This window comes from Amblyomma mixtum, chromosome 10, assembly GCF_055824585.1.
Source record: "Amblyomma mixtum isolate Tamu chromosome 10, ASM5582458v1, whole genome shotgun sequence".
NCBI lineage: Eukaryota > Metazoa > Arthropoda > Arachnida > Ixodida > Ixodidae > Amblyomma > Amblyomma mixtum.
The window spans coordinates 54,938,591-54,963,244 of NC_143021.1; the positions used below are offsets into that span (position 1 = coordinate 54,938,591).

At 50.1% G+C, this 24,654-nt stretch overlaps 1 protein-coding gene across 1 annotated transcript in view; it reads left to right on the forward strand.

The window, feature by feature from the left end:
* The first annotated feature begins 3,525 nt into the window (after positions 1–3,525).
* Positions 3,526–24,654, forward strand: part of LOC149325828 (uncharacterized) — a 29,280-nt gene continuing 8,151 nt past the window's right edge. The window contains exons 1-2 of the mRNA XM_089563429.1: positions 3,526–3,834; positions 9,972–10,202. Coding sequence (XP_089419555.1) covers positions 3,526–3,834; positions 9,972–10,202 — 540 coding nt within the window. The remainder of the gene's footprint in view (positions 3,835–9,971; positions 10,203–24,654) is intronic.

Sequence of the window (24,654 nt, forward strand, 5' to 3'; positions counted from 1 at the left end):
TAGAACATACCCTCCAAAAGAACACAAATATAATACAAGGCACATTACGTACAACACGAGCAAGGTACGGACAATCTGCGGTATGCAAAAGCAATCTCTCCTAATTACAGATTATCTAAATCATCATCTCACCCTTCTCCCTATGGTAAACGAATCGTCATGTCTAGGAAACTTCGAAAAAAATGGCTGAGGCTTAGCTAAGGTTAAGCCTAGTCAGATGCGAAGCATATTGATGGCTAGGCTTGGTAAAGTTCCTCGCTTTGTTCTTCAGTTGTTGTAGAACGTTGGTAAAGTTCCTCGCTTTGTTCTTCAGTTGTTGTAGAACGTTGTCGCCGAGCCGCATATTGAGCACGCCGCTTAGCCAGACGTTCATCCCGCTCTTCATCGGTCTCTGTGGCACGCTGAAGCTTTCGCTTCTCGTTCAAATCAGCCCTGCTTCTAGGCGGCATCCCAACACCTGGCCGCCTCGTAAGTGCCCGGAGTTGTTGTTGTTGTTGTGACTGAGAGAAGGATGAAAAGGAAATTGCACGGGCCTGCTACTGGCTCGAGCCAAGCCACCACCGCTGCCACGTGCAGATAGAGGAGAGTAAAAAGAGCAGAGGAAAAAGAAAAAAAAAAGACGCGCGTCGCAGCAACAACTGCGTCCGCCGGAGCGGACGCTGCTCAAAAAACAGATAAGCGGCCGAAGCCGCGCTCGCCGAAGCAAGAACAGATACCCGCTCTCGCCGAAGCGAGAATTTTACTAGATGTGCCCGGAGAGCGAGGCAAGCTCAGCTTTATACTGCTGCTGTAGCGTCACGTGGTCAGCTGCAACGCCTCTGATGTGGAGCATCCACCGCCGCGGCCGACCGCGCGAGCAGGCAGCCCATCTCTCCTCTGCTGTGACGTCATGTTGTCACGTGGTCAGCCGCCGCGCCTCTGATGTGGAGCCTCCACCGCCGCGGCCGACCGCGCGAGCCGGCAGCACATCTCTCCTCTGCTGTGACGTCATGTTGTCACGTGGTGTCACGTGGTCACATGGTCAATGGTAGCTCCACCGCCGCGCTCGACGGGCTGTAGTGTAGCTCTAGTAATATGCTTCGCATAAAAAGTGAACGTGTACTTGTTATCGATTCAGATATGATTGTTTACCTTGAAAGTGCAACATGCTTTCATTGTTTCTGTTATTGCATGTACCTTCCATTTTAAGCCTATGTATATAGTTTATGCTTACCATGTGTTGCTTGAGTGTTTTGTGTATATACATAAAGCGGACTGACACTTAGTCAGGCATTCGTTGCCTTTCTGTCCGCCTCCTCGACAGAATTTCTTTGTATTTCTGTCAAAATAAACATTCATTCATTCATAAGAACCGCTGCACCACTGCGCCAGGAGGGTTATGAGGACTCCCAGGAATCTATGAATGTAGACCTTCTCCATGTATAGGAATTATACCATCATACTATCGCGCCATACCCTTAAGGAAGAACTTAAGCGTCCCTGCAATTTTTTGTTCTCATCACTGTTTACAATAACGTCACACAAGTTCATGGACCCCAAAACTGCCTGAATTTTCACCTGGCCCGTTGCCTGGACAGCTTTTTGAAATTGATGGGGCGTAAACACAGTCAAAAAGTTTCGTCCCGAAAATACCACTTACTTCCAGCTGTGCACAACATGACCAGCGACGACTGAACTCCCATATGCTTTTTTTTTCAGCCGCATTCAAAGGTGCATTGTTTCATTAATTAAATGCCATTCCCTTAATGGAAAGTCCTTAAAGGAAATGACGCACCAAGGAAAGCAAATGTGCACTTAAGACCCTTACGTGTTGAAATGCGAAAATGATTTCGAGCTTCGATTCCTCCTCTGTAACTTAGTAATGTAATGATTGAAATAATAACTATTTATTTAGTAGTTACTGCTATGTTCAGTAGTTAACCAATAATTAATTGATTGGATTCATAATTATTAATCACTAATTTTCATTATATTGTAATCCGTTAAATTACGGACGAAGTACTAGTAATACGCCAATTTCGTGAATTACTCGCTGTAATTAATGAAATTCTATTATTGTACCACGGCAGGTGCCCTTGAAGCAACAGCGAGGAGACGTGGTCGTTGTCGAAAAGGCTGATGCGTCACATACACACTCCGCGATGTCATCACGGTGAAACGGCAGCTGCCAACATTTTTCTCCTGCGCAGGCAGTGAATGACCAGTCGTTGGTTCAGCACGTATTGGAGGTTGGCTTGAGTCGAGCGCTCAGTGCAGCACGTTGCTGGCCAGATGTATGATCACGAGTCTCTTATATCAATGTGAGCGCGCCTGAAGAAGCGTGCGGTTAACTGGCAGCGGCAGGGCGGCCCACGCATCATACACTAGAATGTTATCCAGGTGGAGGTAGACCTCTCGCGGAGTGGAGGTTCGCGCAAAGCAACAACAAGCTTTTCGCGAATAGACTGGCGGCTTCAGAGGCACAGTCCTAGCCTACGCAGCATACTGCTGCACCAGGCGGCAGTGATTTGGTGTCTTGCAACATGACAAACGGCCACGAAGCAACGAAAGATGAGGCGAGAAGCGAGCCAGCAGCGAAGAAGCCGACGTCGTCATCTGGCCGCCCGACAAACTGGCAGCTGGTGCTAATCGGTGGGCAGACGCTCAGAAAGGAGTTTCGAAATCCGCCAGGGTGTGAAAAAGTATTCATGCTGTTGTTCTCTCTTTCGGAAATGTAGCAAAATGTAGTGAATGCTTTGTTTTACTCCTTGATTTGGTGACAGCAGCGGAAAAACGAGATTTTTGCATCTTATTGCTAGTTTCACGGATTTTCGATAAGGAGCTTAAAAGGCGACGTCAGCCATTTCAAATGCTATTCGTGCTAATTTATGCTCACAGTGTGAGGTCAGCGCCAATTCCTCCCATAGCGACAGGAAGGAAGCCAACTGGAGCGTCGTATCGTTGCCATGGCAGGGGCCATGAGCGGTGTTCGAACTACCGCCGGCTAAAATAGAGCTGTTCGCATCAAGGCGCCACAGACAATACGGCCTTCGCTTCATAATGGGTAATAAAGCGCAAAAATAGAAGCGCACGAGAGAAAGGCCTCACAGGACAAGCGCTTGTCCTGTGTGACCTTTCTCACGTGTGCTCTCCTATGGCCTTGGCCGCCACCTACCACGCTGCATGCGTGAGCAGGAATCGTCCATTCTTGAGCAGCACTTCTCTTCCAGTCACTAGGTGCGCTGAAGCAGTTGGCATCGAAACTAAACCCGGTTTCCTACCTTTGAAAAGGGCGCCGTGGTCAGGAACGTAGTCATCCATGTTGTTCTCAGTGGGAGGAAGCCACAGCGACACGGTGCAGGCCAAAAAGTTTCAACTGAAAAAGTGCGCTATAAATAAACCAAGTTCACTGCAAATAGGGAACCTCACAGAGGTCTCTGGCCTTACAACGCAGTATTTTCGCGTTTGGTCGAAGAAAAAGACCAGCGCGAGCTTAAAGACAAAGAAACAGAAGACGCGCAGGAGTCAACCGTCGTTTCTGCGGCCATGGGCAACCTGGTGACCACCATAGGTCAGGATGGCGTCGAAAGCGGCCTGAACCAGCTGCTCGGCAGCAGCGGCGTCGACCCGGACGAGCCCACGGACTTGGCCTCCGGCCAGCAGCGAGCAGGCGGGGACAGAGCGGCCGAGCCGACTCCACTGCGGGGCCGAGGTGTGACCCGCAAGCCTTCCGTGACGCGAGCGCCGCTCGGAAGGCAGGCTTCGCTCACAGCGACTGGCCGAGCGGCGGCGCTGAGCACGGAGCGGCGCGCCCTGCTGCCCAGCAGTTCGGAGGGTGGCCGGCGACGCCAGTCGGTGAGCCTCAAAGCTCTGCTCAGCTGTCGGCTGACAAAACACACCTGATAACGTCCTGCAGTGCTCATGAGCTGTTTGCTGCACATTCGAAAGGTGCAGTCTTTCTAGGGCTTCCGAAATTGCCGAAAGGCTCTCAAGGGGACCTAGTTACACGGGCGGAGATTTGTTACTTGAAATATTTTTACAGTTCCGGCATCGTTTGTCTGTCGACCGTAAATGCCTATATTATGGCAATATTGTCTGGTCGACTTGAGTAGCGTACACTTTGCAGCGGGTAGGCAACGACGGTGCCCGCAAGCGCAATGCTTCGAGTAAGAGCTACGTCAAGTTTTGTAGCGACTACGTAGTTGACCATTAGGGACAAGGGCAACGGATGAGAAAGATACGAGGTCTGTTAGATAAGTATCCGACCTTTGGCCGAAGAAAAAAAACTGGCATAAGTGAAGCGTTGAAAACCTGATCACCTTCGAAGTAGCCTCCTTGGGACTCCACACACTTTTCCCAGTGGTGCTGCCATTGTTGGAAGTATTCCGAAAAGGCCCCTTTCGGAATGGAGTTTTGCTCAGCTGTCGTTGTAGCCATGATGTCCTTTCTTTGCCGATACCGCGCTCCTTCCAATGGCCTCTTGATTTTGTGAAACAGCCAGAAGTCGCAGGGCGGGGGGGGGGGGGGGGAGGGGGGGCATATCAGGAGAGTAAGGAGTCTGTTGACCTACAGGAGTCTGGTTTTTCGCCAAAAAAGTCTGAATCAATTGCGAGGAATGTGCAGGGGCATTGTCGTGATGCATACGCCAATTTCCAGTTGACCTCAGCTCCGATCTCTTGCTTCGCACAGCATCACGTAGGCGACGGAGGACATCTCTTTTTGGTCATTGTTTGACCCTGAGGTGCGTACTCGTGATGTGCAACACAGCGAAAGTCAAAGAAAGCAGTCAGCATCACTTTGACGTTGCTGCGTATTTGGCAGGCCATCTTTGGTCTTGGTGATGTGGAATGCTTCCACTGTGACGACTGGGATTTGGTTTCCTGGTCGTACCCGTACACCCAAGACTCGTCATCAGTGATTATGGTGTTTATGAAGTCGGGGTCACTGTTTGTGGAATCCAGCATGTCCTGTGAGACATCAACACGAAGCTGCTTTTGCTCCATCGTGAGCAGCTTTGGAACGAATTTCGCCGCAACTCTCTCCATGGCCAAATCTTCGGTGATAATGGAATGTGCAGAAAAAGTGGTGATGCCCACCTCTTCCGCAATTTCTCGGATAGTCACACGACGGTCTCGCAACACTAAACGTTCACTTCGGCAATGACCTGGTCACTTCGGCATGTTGATGGCCGACCGGAGTGTGGCTCGCCCTCCACCGATGTGCGGCCGTCTTTAAACCAGTTGTACACTGCTTAATCTGTGTGCTACTGATAGCATCGTCATCGAAAGCTGTCTGAATATTCCGAATGGTTTCCACTTGGCTGTTACCCAGTTTCTGGCAAATGTGATGCAGTAGCGCTCCTCCTGTCGCTCCGCCATTTTCCTTGCAATAAAAAACCGACGAGAGCACTGCGCACTGCCTCACTCAAACGATGTGTCCCAGTGACTGACGCTATCGGCAGGCGGGAAAAAATTTGTGCATGCGCACGAATGTTCAAGACCGGCTTATGCAAGCGCGCTTGTTTCGTATCCATCAGGTGTTCGCAAAAAAAAAAATAAAGTCGGATACTTTTCTAGCACACCTTGTATGTAAGTCGACGCCACATAGACGAAGTGTAACTGGGGACGGCGACTCCAAGAATATTCATACTACGTCGTGTACAAGTCAGGGCGCAACCTTCAGGACGCTGACTGTTTATCTTGGTAGCCTGTGGAGCCACCTGATCCACAAGCCGCTGAGACCCTGTCCTGCCTATTAGCGAACTCTGATCTCCCCGATATCGCCAACGAACAGCGCCATAACTCATCCTTACGACGCATCTTTGATGCCCTCAGCTGTGCAAGCCAAGCTCCGTCTCTGAAAGTTTATGGGCTCCAGAATAGAATTTTATGTCGCCGAAACCTACGCTCCGATGGCCCTTCGCTGCTGCTTGTCATACCCCAACGTATGCGCTCTTTTGTCTATGAAGAATTGCACGATCTGCAATTCATTCACCGTGTTGGCTTCGAACTTCTTCTCTTTTTCCCACGTCCCTCTCTGGTAACAAATGGATAGCTGTCGCATTTGATAATACGACTCGGTACGCCATCATGCGTGCTTTGCCTAACATGAACTGGTGGGCGAATTGGTCTCGCATATCTAGTGAAGCAGTGAAACGGCCCAAGGCCAAGGGAAGAAAGGGGCAAACATCGCGCTGAACTGACAACAGATGTTTATTCTGGATGCTAACAGCATATATGTACTATAGCACTTTAGAAAAAACAAAAGAAGCAGAGAGGAGCGGAAGTTTTAAACCCAGTCACTATGCGCATGCAGCTGTATCGCGTGTACATCGATCATACGATATCAGATAGTTGGGCTCTTTCAACGAGACAGCTCCGGAAGGGGTGCTGATACAATTCACACCCAACTTCATGATTTCAGATGCTTGGATAATCTCCCTCTAAGTTTATCCTTGTGTTTGGTAACTACTAGGCTGTTTTTGAATACTGGGAAGCATGAACACTCACGACAGTGAATGCCTATGTGGCGGGCCGCATTCTTAACGTTTTTTTCGTGCTGTTTAAGTCTTTCATTTAGACAACGGCCAGTTTGGCCGATGTATGAACCACCATACGTCAACGGGACTGAATACACCACATTATCTTAGCATAGCACAAACTTCATTTTGTAGTTTTTCTTGCAGTCATGACAAGATACCGATCTTTTATCTGGACCATTTGCCCTCGCGCACAAGCCACTCAGTCTGACAGGTGCCGAAAAAAACATCAACTCCAGCCTTTTTACCTATGCTATTCAAATTGTGGGACAACAACATGGACATAGGGTATTACTGCCAGATTTCTTTGTTTGGAATGAGGGACAGCGTTGCCCCCCTTCTGCATTTTCAAAATGCCTTCTGCTAATAACGCCAGAATATCAAGGGGGTATTTTGCATCTGTTAGTCTATCAACCTGATTGGAGAAACTATAATCAATCTTGTGTGGACAGGTTTTTTTCATGGCATTTTGAAAGCGTGACGTCACAATGCCCCTTTTCACAAGCTTTGATTGGGGGTGGGGTGTACGGAAGTAAGGGCTTTTTACTACTAGGTTGCAGTGCCCAGCATAAATGAAAATGAGCAAAATATAAGGTCAGATCAAGGAACTTGATACGATCGTTCATAGCCACTTCATGTGTAATTTCCAGCGGCGAAAGCGCTTCATCCGGAATAAACATTTGTTTTCAGTTGCGCTGTGTTTGTCCCTTTATTCCCTTGTCCTTGTGCCGTTGCGCTGCTTCACTTGAGATGTCCTTTGCCTCCCAGCTGCGCTACTGATACCGCCGATTTTCTTCTACAAAACATAATTCTTCACCATTGTGTCCCTTGTCAACTACTCACCGACCGTAATCGTTATTTTCTGTATAGAATATTTAGTTACATTCTTCGTTCGTGTGCCACACCGCACCAGCTTGCGACAGCATATCATCCACAAACCAACGGGCTTACGGAGACGCTCAGCCACACACTCACCGACATGTTAGCTATTGTTGGGTTTGGGATGCCCCCCCCCCCCCCCTGCGGTCCCCTCCTGCCTAAGTGGATTAAGGCAGCGGACCCTGACCGGCGAAGGCCGAAGATGCGGCGGGGGCTGGCAAAGACGGCAGCAGCGGCAGAAGCAGCGGGACTATGGTGGCAGCGGCGAAGGTCAAAGAACGGTGCTGTAGCGCCTGTGATGCCTACCCTCCTGCCTAAGTGGATTAAGGCAGCGAACTTCCAGGACCGTGGGACCATGGTTGCAGCGGTGAAGGTCAAAGACCGCCGAAGGCCGAAGATGCGGCGACGATGGCGGCGTCCCATGGCCGAGTCGACCCTCGGGTCAACGGACAGAGTAGTGGTGTGCTGAGTGAAAGACAGCAGTGTTTAATTACTGAGCTTCTGCCCTCTCCCATCAACCGAGCTGCGAGAGAGAAGGACAGCCAGCACCGCCCAGCCGTGGGTGGTACCTCCGGAGTCCACGTCTGCCCATGCGATTGGACGTCATTCTTCGAACTATTTCCCCAGACAGGGATCAGGGGAATCCGTGCGTTATTTAACGGGTGTTGTTTTGAGGACTCCAGAGCACTCCTGTTGACTCCTGAAGACGTTCTCGTTCACTGAGAGTCCCTCTCAGTTACCCTTTTTGTAAATAATGTAAATATTCATATATAAAGTTCTCCTTCCTTGTTTAACCTCCTCGTAACCCCGTCTCCCGCCTTCCTCGTCCCTTCTCCGGCCTGACCACGCTCACCCCGATCCTAATACTATGTAACGCCTTTGTCAAAAGTAACTGAGCAGCAGGTTTTTGCTTCTCAACCGTATAACGAAGCCTTTATGCCACCCCTCAGGACCAAAAGGTGTAAGGACTAGAGGACAAGGGCTCACCTCACTCGATACAGATTCATAGCTTAAGGGCTGCCGTAAGTGCTTCGCTACGCGGCTGAGCAACAAACCACCTGTGCTCGGTTACTTTTGACAAAGAGGGTACGACTCGCGAGACCACCGAATTTGGGACACAGTCTTGCCTTATGTGACCTTCGCATATAAATCTTCACGGCATAACACAGCAGCCCATTCCCATTACTAATTTTTCTTTGGTAGGCAGCCCACCTTGTTTTTGGGCACACTCATGTCACCTTCTCCAGTTCCCACCACTGTTTACGCAAGAGACGCCATCGCCTAGGCCGCGCTGGCGCGCCTAATAGCCCGTAGTGGGCTCCATGCCACTCCAGCTTCCCAGAAATCCGCTGGCCACTGCCGTCCCCGCGCAGTCGACTACAACACAGGATCACTCCTACTTCTGTGGTCGCCGTCTCGCAGCGTCGGTCTCTCCGAGAAGCTTTCTTCTCACTACCGTGGCCCTTACCGTGTGATGCGCCGCGTCACGACGTGAACTAAGAAATTACCCTTTTTGCGTCCTCGCCGTCGTTCTCTGGCCCCACCGTCGCCATCGTCCGTGTATGCCGCCTTAAACATTATCACGGTGTTTATAGGTCGCCACCCTTACGCCGCGACGGTGTTTCAACAGCCGTGGTCATGCAGTGGGTAGACGACGAAAGGATTGAACGAGCTGAATGCAGAAGACGGTTGCGACAACGAAGGTGTCGCTCTGTTCTCGGTGCCGCTCGCAGCTGTTCCCTTCACTTGTGTAAATAAGTGTAAATATATTCTTCCCCGCAACAATATGTATTCATTATTTAGGAGGTTCCTTGACCTGTGTGCTCAAAGCGACCGCTACACATAGAGAACCCAACTTCACTACTCCCACTTTCGAAGAAAGGTACCTCACGCTGATTTTATGCACACGTCATTTCACAACACCAAGGCTTCGCGGACCGTTATTTTACGTCGACATGAGCGGTCACATTATTCAGACAAAGGCTATGCTCGGACGAGCAAAAGGATTGAAAAAAAAAATTGGCTGTAGCTTAGCTAAGGTTAAGCCTGAATATCTCGAAGCAAAAAGCTCTCGCTGCTTTTCAGCCAACTTCCAAGCTACCACTTCTGTATCGGTGTTTCTGCGCCGTCCGACTGTTGCTTCTTCTTCTCCTTCCATGGCAATGTTAGTGCCTGTTCTATGGGCAAGCGCGCCTTATATACACCTCCTTTCAAATGCGCCCTGCGCACGGCTGCGGCGAAAGGTCAAACGGTGGCGAGGAGAGAAGCGGCAGCGCACATGCGCAGTAGCGCGCGGTGGCGGCGAAAGGTCCGGCGACAACAGCTGCGGCAGCAGCGGCCACCTGCGCTCCGCGTGACGTCACTCGGTTTCGCGCATTCGCAGCTGCGGCAAATCTGTAGTGTGGCTCACACACACGACATCCATCCCATCCGTCCCAGCAGGTTCAACGGGCTTGCATGATGCACGCGGTCGGCTTGTCTGCATTCTCCAAATGAAAACTCACTATGCTGTACGGAAACGAAGCGAGTGGTACACCACAAATACCACCCTCTCTGCTCTTTGCGTGCCCTGCAGGGCGCCCTGTGGAACTCGCGTCCCCAGCTGCGCCTGGCAGCTGGCGGCTCGAAGCGGCAGGCTGCTGCGCAGCGGCCGGCGGCGCCGTCACCCTCTTCGCCTCCGGCCTCGTCCCTGGCGCTGGAGGAGAGCTTCCCGCCGGGCTCCTCTTGGGAAGAGCAGCGCATTCTGCCCCAGGAAACTCGTTTCCCAGCTGCGTCATCGACTGCGCAGGTGCGGCGTCATTTGGAGGTAAGTTCTGTGCTACATAGAACCATGCTGCTGGACACAGCTCAAGATCGCACGGAACACGAGAAACAAAAAAGACGACAGGACGAAGCGCTGAACGGACAACTTTTATTTCGAAAACAGGCGATCCTGTATTTAAGAGGTGCATATCAGACGACGTGACCAAGGCAAAATGACTGCAGGGAGCAAGTAGAAAATGATGAAAAAATCCCAGCTGCATAAAAAACGTGACTGAAGCGAAAGCAACGTCATCACCACAGGCCAACTAGAATCTTAACAGGGTGGTATTGAAATAGGCTTTTGAGGAAAGGATAGGGGGAACCTTATCTCCGAAAAGGAATAAAGGTTACAGCTGAGGTGATAACTTCAAACCAACCACCACTCGCCCCAAACGCAACCAACTTTTTCTTTAAAGAACAACCAAGAATGCATAAGTGCCAAGAGAACACACACCCAAAGAGAAGCAAATAAATGTAATAGAAGACTGAACAATACCACACTCAAAATTCTTTGTGACCAGAAAGGTAAAACAAAGAACTTGGCTAAAATATTTACATTGTTAAAAACCGTCATGATATTACGGGCAACAATACGAACACTAACAAAGTTAAAAGCCGAACAAAGAGCATAGCGAAAATTAAACAGCGATGATCAGGTAAATACATGACTGGTAGGCATGACGGTAGAAGGATAAAAGCCCAACAAAGAACCAGGGAAAAATGATGATTGATTGACTAAAAAAAGGGATGATTGACTAAAAACCACACAAAAAATTAGAAGTGAATAAAAACTAGCATGCTGAAGAATTTTGGTAAAAGCTAGTGTTTCCTGAGAGAGAGGCTACTTCTTTTTCCGTCAAATGAAACTAAAGACGGGCTCATGAACTGATCATTCAACCTTTGTACGCTGGCAGCGTCCATAATCTGAGGTGTTAGCTTATCAAAGTGTATCCGTATCACAGCGGATTTTCTGAAGTCTGGTAAGCATCCTGAGTCAACAACTTTACAATAGCGACAGTGAATGCCGAGATGACACTGTTTTTGAACACTCACATAGTAGTTGCGTTCTTTAAGCCTCTCATTTAAACAGCGACAGTCGTTCGTTCAGCTCTCCGCCCTGTCGTCCTCCTCGTTTCTTGTGCTCCGTCCATTCTTCCGCTGTGTGGTGCAAGCATTGAATGAAACCAACTAGTGGAAAAGCAATTGCTGGAAGATGAAAGCCAGAATTTTTTAGTGTTTCTAATAGATTGCTTGAAAATATAAACAACACCAGACGATGAAACCGTTTACACAGCTGTCCACGCTGGTTCTGGCTACATGTAACAGTCGCTCGATAAGTGACAACCCGAGCAAAGATCCATTTATCCCTTGTACCGATGTTCTGCGCTGCTTGCCTCAGCTTTTAACGCCTTCTTCCAGGTTGAATTCATTTTATAATGGAGTTAAATCGTTGAACTGAAAAGATAAATATTGAGTTTTTAGGATTCACTTCTCCAGCCTCTGAGCTGAAGTGCTCCTTCGATGCGCAATCTTAGAGACGCTATTTATTGCCATTCCATAATCCCTGCCACTTTTGACGAAACCGCAAGAAAGGCCTATCGTCACACAAAGGCAACTATATGTGACAGTTCCTAGCATTTCGTAACGTGTGTGCTATTATTTAACGCGCCTAAATTAGCTTCCTTGTGGAGGCAATCCAAAATATTACGTAACTTAGGATATCTATAAAACAAGAAGTGCATTGAACGAGACAGCCGGGATACAATCTCCAGACATTACACTGCTTTGGCGCTTAACTTAAAGGGGTAGAGACACCCCATTTTTGTGTTGTACCTCTGGATTGTAAATAATGCGTAGCGATTCAGTGAGCAAGGAACACCATCTTAGAAGCATGAACTCGCATTATATAATTAATAATCGTATTATTTGTACCCAGCAGTTCTGGTTTCGGTTCGTAGTTGCCAGGTTTTGCCAGGCTCTTGCGTGACGTCAAAAACCAGACAATGCGTTGTCACGTGGGTCCGGAAAGCCGTGACGTCGTGTAGGCATGTCGTCTGCTTGACACGCACGTGGTGCGCGTAAACACGGAGAGCCGGGCGGAGGGCAAGACGCAATGCCGAATAGCTCCGAGTCAGAAAGAAGAGTTTTATTTCGGCGAAGACACCGATTATGAGGAATCGCGGGATTACGCAGACGAGGAAGGAGGCGCCGCGGTTCGAACCCCGACAACCAATTCATTTTTGATCCGCTGGCCAGCGATTCCGAAGAGGAGGCAGGCGTCAGGCCCGACGTAGCTCAGATTGTGCCCGCGAACGCCGAGCGTGTAGGCAACATCAAATGGTAAAGGCGCGTTCACACTAGGCCGACGATCGGCCGATTTCAGTCTGGCGATGGTCGGCGGCAGCGATTTTCGTGCTGTCGACGCGTCTGTCACACTGCGCAGACGCCGACCGAGCGCCGGTCGTCGCCCGACGAGCGCATCGCCGAGATAGCAGCCGTCGGCCGACCCGTGTGTCACACTCTGCCGACAACAGCGCCGACCTCACGCCGACGTTGTCCTATCCCGACAGCTCGACGCTGCTGCTTCGTGCGCGCTGCTCGTCTACTAGCTCCGTTGCTGAAGGCGTCGTGGAAATCGAACTTATCTTCTATTATGGGACGAGTTCGCACTAAAGCGATGTGAAGAGTAGGCCTTTTATTATAGCACAGTCGACTTCCAAAGCGCCGTCAACTGCGGCTTCGAAGCGAAATCACCTAGGCCTAGCGACGACTAGGGCAGCCTGGGACCAGCGCGCAGTTCAGGCGCGTTCACACTAGGCCGAGCGGACCCCGATGTCGGCGGTCACGTCGGCCAACCTGGTCGTTCCTCGACTAGCCAGTCGCACTGCATCGACGACGACGCCCCAACTACCAAGCGTCGTCCTAGTGTGACAACGCCGCCGACCAAGGATGCCGACGAGACCCGTCGGCCGACGTGTCTTGGGCAGATCGGTGGCCGAGCGAAAACATTCGCCGACCAAAAGCAAGTAGCGAGCTCAGAGCGCGAAGTGCAATCATTATTTAGACAAAAAATGCACGCGCAGCAACATTCATCAAGCCCACTTGGCCGACGCGCCGCACCGATCGTCGCTTGCGAACTGCCGCCCCACTGCAAGCAGGGACACACGGAGCGGTGAGCATCGCTGCGCCGCTCTACCCAAGCTCCGCCCACAACCGGTGTCGCACTTCGCCGCCGTGCAGCAGTGCCTGAGCGTTGCTTGGGATGGTGTACAACTCTCATAAGAAAAGACAAGATCGCCTTGTTATCAGAAAGACTGCTCGAGCAGCGACAAAGCATGCCTGCTTATGTTTCGAGCTTTCGGCAACGGCATCGCTGGCGGGCGCTCCGGGCGACGAGCTCTTCTGCTGCCTGGTTGCCATGGTCGTCGCTAGGCCTATAGCCTCTTTCGCATCGATCGAAGCCGCAGTGGCCGGTGGTTTCTACACATCGCTTTACTGTCAACACCATCATCTCACAATAAAATAATAGTATGGTAAATCTCCGCGACGCCTTCAGCAGCGAAGCGAGCGGGCGCCAGGCGAGTCGGACCCCAACGTAGGGCCAGCGGCAGCTGCGAGGCGGTTGTGGCAAGAAGTTTGCTCGTATCACAGTCGTTACCTTTGCCAGCAGCTCAGTGTTGGTCAGCGATCCTCAAAAATGACACATTTTTCACATTTCTTATCCCAGGGTTTATTATTTACGTCAAGAACACACTTTAGCTCGTTTGTTGACGCCGGCAGACGAGATCCAGGCTGGCCGGCCGGCCGGCATGCTCAGCGTACTTCACGTTCGCACAAGAAAATACATAACATCCATGATACCAGAGAATGCTTCCGAGATTAGAGCACCGGCAATATTCCTCTGCAAAAGTGGATCTTTCGGCAACGACATCGCCTGCGGCAACGCCGGGCGTAAAGCACCGTCGCACTCGCGAGTGTGCAGAAAAAATGACTCGTGAGCACTCGTAACCAAGGTTGCTAGGCCGCGAAACCGCAAAACTTGGTCCCGTACGTCAGAAAACTGTGCAGTGACGTAGAAAATACTTGCTTGTGTTTTCTTCTCTGTTCCTACGTCACATTGATGCACTAGCGATGGCTCAGACTTCAAGAGTGAGCATTTTCACAAACTTTAAAATGAAATTAAAATATGTTCTAGACATCCCTTAAATTTAATACTTCGCTCTTATGGTCCTCACATACAAAGGAAACGTATGGCAATCTTTTGTGCAACCTTGGAATTTGATGTCTCTACCCGTTTAAAGGCGCGCTGAGTATTTACCAGCAATGGTCGCAGTGAATGTGTTCTTGCCGAAAACGGCGCATGCCAGAGCGCCTTTGAGGCGCCGTATCGCAGAAAGCCTGAAACCCACAGGGCTTGGAACAAAACACTTCGGCAGTGGTCTGTACGGCCGCGAGGGAATGAGAAAGAAAAGAGCGCAACACTTCGATAAAAAGCTTTCATGTGATGGAACGCGACATTTAGATGCCGACTTGTAAGCTCCTTCAGGGGTGATTGGATGATGACCAGATGATCTTGATAATTTTCTTTTGGTTCATTTCCACAGAACTGGAAAAGTGATCATATGTGTTGTCTTGGTGCTAAAATCCTTTTATAATATCAGTGCGTGAGTTGGCGAGGAGGAGAAGAGTTAACCGTGCTGCGTCGCGGAGGTTTTAAGGCGAACTCTCTAGATAAGCTACCTAGGAGGCGGGTGGGCCACCCAGAAGTAACCTAATGGCGTCATCACAACCTGTCCGCCGGATTGAGTGCGCACCATGGCAGGTGGCTGTCTGGCAAGAGCGACCTAGGTCGCACAAGCCTCACTGGTGGCAGCGCCTACCATCGTAGGGCAGTGAAGCATCGCTTAACTGCAGCACCATTGCGCCAGTTGTATGAGGCCATGCATGGATCTGTGAATTCTAAGAAATAACCAATTCTGCACGTAGTTTACATAAAATCTACTTTTTACTTTTGGGCCCTGAACACGTCAACTGCATAGCTGGGGTCGCTAAATTTATTACAGACCACTTTCAACGTTTCTACCCAAGTGTTGCCTTCCTCACAGGCAATATTTTCCTCGCCTTTGTCAGCGAGATAAGCCTCGCCATTGGTCGATAGTTCACTCGTAACCATTTGCGGTAGTCCAATTATAGTGTACTCTTCAGCCAGTGCTTCGTCATAACTTTCGCACTTGATGGCACTTGAGTGCAATTTCAGAAGAGCAGCCTCAATGAACCACCTCCTCGGCAGTTTGGAGGCTATGTACTGCCTCGGCTGTAGCTGCATTCTGACTTCACTGAGAAAGTGTAACTCCTGTCAGGCCTTCCGTCTCCGCAGTTGCACTTGCAGTAACGAGCTGTTCCACAGCCAAGTGCCGAGCTGTGGAGCAGCTACTACCCTTTCTATGGTTTCTAAAGAATAATTTTTTTTCACTCTGCCATCCGGTCTGGCCAGAGGTTATGTCTTTAGGCTGACTGATATTCCTCAAATGCCGAAATGCCGGTAAGCGTCCTTCGAATCGCTTCCTCTCTAAAATTCTCTTCTTTGCTCCTACTGCATTCTCACTGCTTCCTTTAGTCTCCTCTGCCAAGCTAGTTATGCTGCTTTTTTAGGCTCTTGATATTTTGATGCACCCATTTCTCAAGTTCAGCTCTTTCCAAAGATACCTGAATGCCTATTTAAGCTTTCTTTGAGATTAATGCTGAGACTCATGCATGAGATTCATGAAAATTTTCGAACTATTCGCACATGGAAAGGGGTTCCCTTTCAGATAAGAGCGCCCTGAACAAGGCTGCCTCCCGTTTGTCGACCTCAACACTAAGCTAGAAGAGAGAAGTGTCTGCTAGCACTAGCTTCCTAGGGCCAAGACGGATTTTTTTACCGTTTTATCCGGCTCGGCAAAAACTGTTAAGAAGGCTATTGCCGCCCTTTCCGAGGAATCATCACTCCTCAAGTCGTGCTGTCACATGATGCGGGTGAGCGTTCAATGAGAAGTAAATAGACTGCGTAAAGCGGAGTTCCCTGACCACGTCTTGCCTGGCGTGACCGATACACTGCTGGAAAAACTCAAAGTGCCGGCCAAAGAGGCGATGCCAGAAAGAACATGTCGGCAAAACTAAACCAGGCGTGAAGCTGTTCATTCATAAGGTGTCCCATAATCTTAAAAGAGCTGGCAACAAGTGCGGAGCTCCTGCGGTCTTCCCCACCTCCTGCAAATTGGCCAGGATGTGCCCCAGGGTTAGCAGCGATGCTAAAGCAACATATGGCTGTGGAAACACTCAACGCTACGTTAGGTGTGCCGCAATGTCACCTCTTCGCGCACTTATGCATACATTCCCAGATAACCTTAGAGCATGGGGAGTAGTGGTCTCGGTCAGAAAGGAGATGTCCTCGACTCAGCGTGGCAAGCTCAGCCAGAGTCCAGCTACCAAGTGACTACCAAGGTCGTTTGGTGCTCAGCTTCCGCCGGTTGCAAGCTACAGAATGGGTCGGAGCTAAAGGTTCACAAACAAGACAAATTTTCTATAGCAAAGAGACGATGCAGACAATTTCACAATCACTTGAACAAACACATACAAAGTCAATTACAATACAATGCAACTCTTGCAGAGTAATACTTGAGAGATTACAATACGAAATAAATTGTGCTCATCAAGTGCACTAAGAGAAGTAGACGCAAACGAACAAAATGCAATTTTTTCACTGGGCAGTGCGACAGTTCACGACCAGAGGATCACGACGAAGCCGTCTCGCAGGTTGGCGCACGCTGCCTCGCTAGTCCGCGGCTGGGCGAGTGGTGTTGATCCGGGAGTCAAGCGGGTGCGCTTCTCTGAAGCTTGAACGGCGGCTTGGGCAGACAGACAGCGGTCAACGCCCTTGATTTGTAGGCGCGCACATACGCACAGTATCAGCTGCGCAATTTCTTGTTCTCACGCCGGGGGCGCCTCGCCATTAAAAAGGCGCGGTGATTCCGTTCGAAAACCTTCCAGATCCTTCTTGTGTTGCGCCGCCACCGGCGCACGAGTGAAGGGACGAGGGCACCACTTAGAACGCTCCAGGCGAGGCCCTCTCCGTCAGCATTCAGTAGAAATTTCCAACATTCTCGAACAACGGAATACGCTGGCTGACGTCATTCTTCTGGCGCCGCGCCGGCGAGCGAGGTAAAAGGGGCAGCAACACAAACAACGTTAGGGGCTCTCCGGGGTTTCTTTCTCTCCTCTTCTAGTGGCGCACTCTGGGGACATTGCTTTCGTGCGTCGCTGTTTTTTTTCCAATATACGCCGAATGTTTCGGCACTGCCCATCCCTTTAGGAATATTGTGCCACAATAATCACGAAACACAAAATTCGCATGCAGATGCATACGCTATAAACTCAATCGACAAATGTCAAGATATATACATCAAGATAATGATGTTTGCACATATATAACGCTGGACAGTTGTCAAAATGTGCTCACATAAACGCAGCAGCTCGGCATGCATAAACACTGCAAATAGGAAGCACACATGTTCAAGGCATGCTGGCGCCTATACTTCCAGATTCAGCCTACACAGACGGCTCGGAACAGGGCTGTTTCCCGCTAGCTTTGAGTCACACCTTTCATTGTCTTCCACAAGCGACGGCGGCTTTTGGTCATGTCGCGAGCTCTGCTTTCTTTTTTTTTTTGTTTCTACGGAGGCGGCTTCTCTTCCGTGCGCTGTGCTGGGCCAGCTTCCTACTCACACTCCTCTCTGTGTTTCCGCTCAGACTTCGAGACCCTCCTCTTTTCATGTGGGTAGGGCGTCTCTTGCGAACAAATTTAACGCCAATTTGATCATCACGGCTCCGCTTCTAACGTTTTGTTTCTTCTCGACGTGCGCTTTTCTGCTTGCGCTTTCGTCTCAGACCGATTCCTTACTGAACGCTAGACTCGTTGGTGTCCGCCTCTTTCTCATATTTCTGCGATGTTTCGGCAGCTCGCTTGCCCTCGACTCAGCAGTGTTAGGCTTAGTTCTCTTTTTTTGTGCTTTCTTCCAAACTGCTCTACGCGGCAAACCCGGTTCATTTTCACTTGCGTCATCCGAGTTGTTTTCTCGTGATGAAGCCAGTGGTTGCTTTTTGCTCTTCGAGGACTAAGCTTTATTGTTCTTCCAAGTACTGTTTTGTTTTCTTCTTTTGGACGGCTTTCGAGCGCAGTGCTCAGACTCAGATGTCATTGGAGAATCATTCTCCTCACTCCTGCCCAGTACTCCTTCCTCAATTCCTTCTGCCACCTGGTCGTTTTCAATGTAATAAAAACAAACCTTTTCCAAAGTCTACTTCTTTTCTTCTACTCATTCTCCTTGCTCGCAGACTAAAGTTTCCTCGCCTTCCTCAAAGCGAAAGTGCTCCTCTCTGCTCCAGGGTTCATTCGGAACTGTTTCCGAGTTTTTATTGAGTGTGCTCGCCTCAGCTATTACTACGTGGGAGCTTTCGTTCTCTTTGTCACTTCACCTCTCTTCCTCACTCTCCCTACTGGAACTCTCAGGCGCGCAGCACTGTGATTTGTCGCTGGACCTCCACCTCCGTCCGCCTTCTTCAGGCGACTTTCTTAAGGTCCACTCTGACTGAAGCGTCAGGGTGGCCTTCTCCTCAGTGCCTACTGCCTCGGTAGTAGCTACACTTTCACTTGCCTGAGGGAGCGACACTTCGGTCTGGTCTTCGCTCGTAGTAATTTCAGTTGCAGGAACGGGCTGTTGCACAACCTCCCTCTCTCCTGCAGAGCTATAGTGGCAACATCAGTGCTTTTTAGAGAATCAATCGCTTCGCTCTTTCACTGTACATCTCTGGGGTTAAGCCCCACTGGTTCTTTCACGTTCCTGAAGCGCCGAACTTCAGCAAGCTTCCTGAGAAGGACTGACTGCTCTCTTTCAAAAGCTCTTCCGGCCGCTTCTTCTTTTCTCTTCCGTGCTCATTCTTCTTTTTCACGTTTCCTTTGCCTCTCTTTTTCAACGACTTAGCTAGCTGGCTGTCTTTCTCCCTCAGCGACCTCTCTAGCGCACTCTTTTTCTTGTTTTCTCTGCTATTCTCTCTCCCGCTCAAAAGAGAGCTGCTCTGCCTCTTCTTGTCTTCTTTGTCATTCTCTTTTCATTTTTCCCTTTTTCTTCGTCTCTCTTTCTGCCTCCTCGTGCACCTCTTTCCATTTCCAGTCCACCTACTGCAGAAGTTCACCTCTGTTCAGACAATTCAGAAGTCCTAACTCAGTTGTCTCATTGAGATTCATTCTGAGATGAACTTTTCAAATGCATTACACAACGTTTACTCGCTGAACCTGCTCTAAGCGCTCAGCGCGACACCTCCTAGTATTGCTGTTTTGTTAAACACTCGTTTACGAACTCTTCGCAAACTCCTTCCAGGTCTTTCACCGTCCTCTGTGCTTGCTAAACACCAAACGTACGGTCCCTAGACACCAGAATACTTCTCTTCTTCGCAAATCTTATGCGTGCACTCCCAGACATCCTTAAAACGTGTGGGGTAGCGCTTTCGGTCTTAAAGGAGATGCCTTCGACTCAGCGTGACAAGCTCAGCCAGAGACCAGCTTCCAAGCTGAGGTCGTTAGGTAGCCAGATTTCACCGGTCGCAAGCCAGAGAATGGGTCGGAGCCAAAGGCTCACAAGCAAAACAAAGTCAATACAGCAAAGACATGATACACGTGTTTTCACAATCACTCGTATGAGCACACACAATGCGATTTGCAATAGAATGCAACTCGAGTAAAGCATCCCAGAAATTCTGCTGAACCATTAATTGGAAGCGTAATACACAACATAGAAAAAATCACAACACAGGGGCATACAATCGAATTCTGCTGGGCGCCGAGCCATATTGGAATCGTTGGAAATGAAAGAGCAGACTTGTATGCTGCAGAAGCTCACAGTCACGAAATCAAAAAAGTCAGTACACCCCACAGAGACTGCATGAAATTAATACATTCTAAAATGAATGCTAAATGGCAGAGAACTTGGGACAATGAAATAAACAACCAGCTGCTGTCCTAGGGGAATAGAAGACCAGTATGCACCAGGAGCATTTTATGGAGGTAATTTTATGTCGCCTCCGCATAGGACACACACACCCGACACATAACTTCCTAATTTTAAAACAAGACAAACGTCTTTGTGAAACATGTGGAGACGAACTCATACTAATCCATATTTTAATATCATGTCCAAAACTCGAAACACTAAGACAAAAGTACTTCACTCAATTTTATAATGAACACATTCCTCTTCATCCGACGCTACTCTTCGGCGATAATGCATTTTTAGATATAAGTTTCATTTTTATGTTTTTAACAGAAGCTGGTTTTCTCAATAAAATATAAATTTTAACCTATTGCCTTACTTGTTTTTGAAGCACCTTAACCGCTTTCTCATTCCTGAGAACACGGCTGAGGTCCCTGTTTTACTGAGTGGCAACCTCGAGATCCTTGCCAAGCCAAGGATGGCTGCTGAGGTTACCGACCCTCTTTAAAGCTTTTACCATACGCCACTTCTTAAACTTTGTCGTATATTTTTACTAGGCTGCAGGAATTAGCTTTTTAGGCCCTTTACCCCGCCGTTCATTTAGACTTTAGTATAACATCCTATATAAAACAATTTTTATACCCTGAGCTGGGCGAATGATAGCCTTAGTTGCTTATGCGCCATTTATAAACCCAACACAAACCAACACAACACGCCACTCGTGTAAAGGAACAATCGAGAGACATTGCATTACATTATAAATATTCCACCTAAAGTGCACTAACACAGAAGAGAGGCAGACAAACAAAACACAATCTGTTTTCCCGGCACTGCGACAGTTGGACGACCAGAGGTTCATGGCAGATTGGCGCACGTTGCTTCGCTGCTGGGCGAGTGGTGTTGTCCTGCGAGTCGAACGGGCGCACTCCTGTGAAGCTTGAACGGTGGCTTGGACAGACAGCGTTCAACACCTTTTATTTATAGGCGCACTCAACGTCTGTTTTTTCTTCGCGCCAAGACAGGGTGCACACAAGCACGGTATCAGCTGCGCAATTTCCTTCTCCTTCTCGCGCCGGGCGTGCGTCCCCATAGGCCAGGCGCGCTGACTGGGTTCAAAAACCTTCTAGATCCTTCTTCTGTTGCGGCACCGCCGGCGCACGAGTGAAGGAAAGAGGACATCAATCAGCACGCTCAAAGCTACGACCTCTCAGTCAACATTGAGTAGAGATTACTCCAACATTCTCGAACACACGACGACGCGCGCTCACGTCATCCCTTTGGCGACGCGCCGGCGAGCGAAGTGGATAGGGCAGTAACACACACAAGGTTAGGCGCTCTCAAGGGTTTCTTTCTACCGTGTTCTAGCGGTGCGCGCTGGCGAGATCTCTTCCGCGGGTCGCTGTTTTTTTCGAATATGCGCCGATTATTGTGACACGAAAGTGGTCTACGAGATCCCCTGTGGAGCTGAATCGAACACACAGGTCGTAGTCGGGTCTCCACAAATATATCTGGCAGGACCCGCTCAGCCCGTCGGGAACGGGACAGCGCGCCGCCGGCATTCAGTTGAGCTGCCAGAAAATCCAGCCTGCGCGTTCTTGGCAGGCGTGCCGAGGCGGTCGTCGTCTTCTGCGGCGGACTACGATGGCACGCTACAGCCCCCCCACCCACTAGCGATGAAGCCTTGAGCGAAGTGTGAATGGCGAAAAGCGGATACTGTTCGCGCAAACCGTTCGCGGCGTGGACTACCATGGTCCGGAAGGTTTCCAGCGGCACAGTTGGCGATGGTGTCGGAGTCAAGGTGGGCAGGTTTAAGGCGGTCAACTGAGATCGTGTCCTCCCGACCGCTGATGAGCAGGAGAAAGTGCTTAGAAGCACACCGGAGCACCTGGTACGGACCATAGTATAGTGGCCGTAAGGGTACGGTGTCGTGGCGAACAAAGCCGTGAGTGCACCGCTGAAAGTCGGGGGGGGGGGGGGGGGGACGTGGACACGACGGCAATACTGGCACGGACGTGGTGGAACGACGGCGGTCATAGCGTTACGTAGACGGTATGCTTAATCTGAGACGTCAGATCGCGTGGGTGGCGAGGGCTCGACGAATTCGCCAGGGACGCCGAGAGTAGTGCCGAACGTTAGCTCTGCTGCACAGGTAGAACAGCAACTGCGAAGTGCGGTGCGAGACCAAGCAGGACGAAGGGTAGGCGCCTCAATCCATGGCGAAGGAAAAGCGGACGCCAGGAGGGAAGACTTCTACTGCCGGTGAAAATGTTGAATGACACCGTTGGAAATCGAGTGGCAAGAGGTCGTCTTGATGTGACTGACGCCCAGGAGCCGAGATAGGTTGGCAAATAATTTGGAGTCAAATTGATGACTACCATCACTCGTAATAGTAGGCGGAACATTGAAGCGGCCTATCCAGAGTGTGATGAGCGCTCTTGTGATAGACTCCGCCGTTATATCCAGCAGGGGCATCACTCCAGGCCATCTCGGGAACCTGTCAATGCAGGTTAACAGGTAGCGGTGGCTCCCGCAGGCAGGAAGAGGACCGACTATATCGACGCGCAGGTGGCTGAAGCGGGCGTCCGGGGACGGGAAGGTGGCAAGCGGCGTCGCAGTGTGTCGATGCACCTTGCTTTGCTGGCAGCTGAGGCACGTGCGCGACTAGCAGCAAATGTCGGTGTTGATGCGAGCACAGACATAGCGAGTCGTGACGAGGCGAGAACAAACGCGCGTTAATGATATCCTAGTTGAAATCAAGAGGAAGAAGTGGGCTTGGACAGGGCATGTAATGCGAAGGCAAGATAACCGCTGGTCCTTAATGGTAACGGAGCGGATTCCAAGAGAAGGCAAAGTGTAATAAAGATGAAAGCCCAGTGGCTGCCGCTTCGCGATCACTCTCATGGATCATTATAGTAAGTGGCCAGAGGTTTTATTCGCTGATACCATCACAACTCAAACAGTTCAACAATTCCTGCTAGACCTCTTTGCTCGTGAGGGTTACCATCAAGAGATTGTCTCTGACCACGGACCTCAATTCTCATCGATGGCCATGCAAATTTTCCTCCACGAACGAGGGATACGCCATTGCTACTCTTTAGTGTATCATCCCCAAGCCAATGGACTTGTTGAACGATTAAATCGAGTGCTTAAGGCTTATATTCAGGTGGCTCTGTGCGAGCGACGCGACCTACGCACAGCTATTGTGGACTACCTGAGTGTCTACTGCTGTACGCCACATGCCACGACAGGAATTGCACCCGCCGTCCTACTTCATGGCCGGTTGCCCCGCACAAGACTCAACGTCGTAGGACTGCCGGATCAGTGCTTCTCAATGGATCCGACAAATGTGCTTAAGCTTTTGCGGCAGAGCCTTGAGGAGAAACAAGCGTAGTACAAGCTTTATTCGGACCAGCGGAGTGGCTCCAAGTGTCTTGACATCCAGATTGGCCAGTACGTGCGTGTTCGCAAGCCCACTGTACGAGGCAAACTGTCAGCTCGGTTTTCGGAGCCTCGGAATGTTGTGGAGCAGCGTGGACCTACATCTTATCTGCTGGATGATGGGCGAGTGTGGCACTCGTCCAAGTTTTGTGCGGTTCGTCCAGAAGTGGTTCAGCAGCAACTTTACTCCCCAGCTCCAGCGGCCCTTATTGCTGATATTTAGCCGCCTATCGACGGCAACAGAATGCCGCCGCCCAGTCCACAGTACGGAACCGTGATCCAGGGTTCATCTTCGGACGCGCCTTCAATCCATCTCATGCCGGCAGCTCAAGTTAGCTGCCCGGGCCCTTCATCGCACCTGGTTTCGCCCACTCCGGAATCGGCAGCCGCTCCTCAACCCTCATGTAGTACATCCACAGCGGCAACTGAGGCTTCACTTTCTTCGCCGCCTCGCCGAAGTACTCGCAAAAAGAAGCGGCCCGCATGGTTCAAAGACTATGACATTCACTAGACATTTTTTTTTGAAGTGCGGCGGAAATGTAATAAAGATGAAGTGTGGCAGGTGCGCTGCACGCACTCGCGCGCACAGGAGTAGAGAAGACGACGAAGTAGGAGAATACAGATCGGCTCGACCGTTATGCTACGTGTACTGTTTAAATTACTTACGATACAACACAGACGTAGCTGGTGGCGGCAGAAAATTGGGTGGGCGGATGAGATTAAGAAATTTGCGGGAATACGGTGGCCGCGGCTGGCGAAGGAAAGGGTTAATTGGAGAGACATGGGAGAGGCCTTTGCCCTGCAGTTGGGCGTAGTCAGGCGGATGATGATGATGATGACGAGGCGCTGTGTTGCGCGGATGCCAGGATGGGCCAAAGAATGGAGGGCATCAAAGACGGTTCGTCGGTATGGTGGAGGCACGTAGGGGCGAGGGCAACCGGTCGACGTGTCACAAACGAGGGGACCGGCTTAGTCACGGAGCGAGACGTCCTT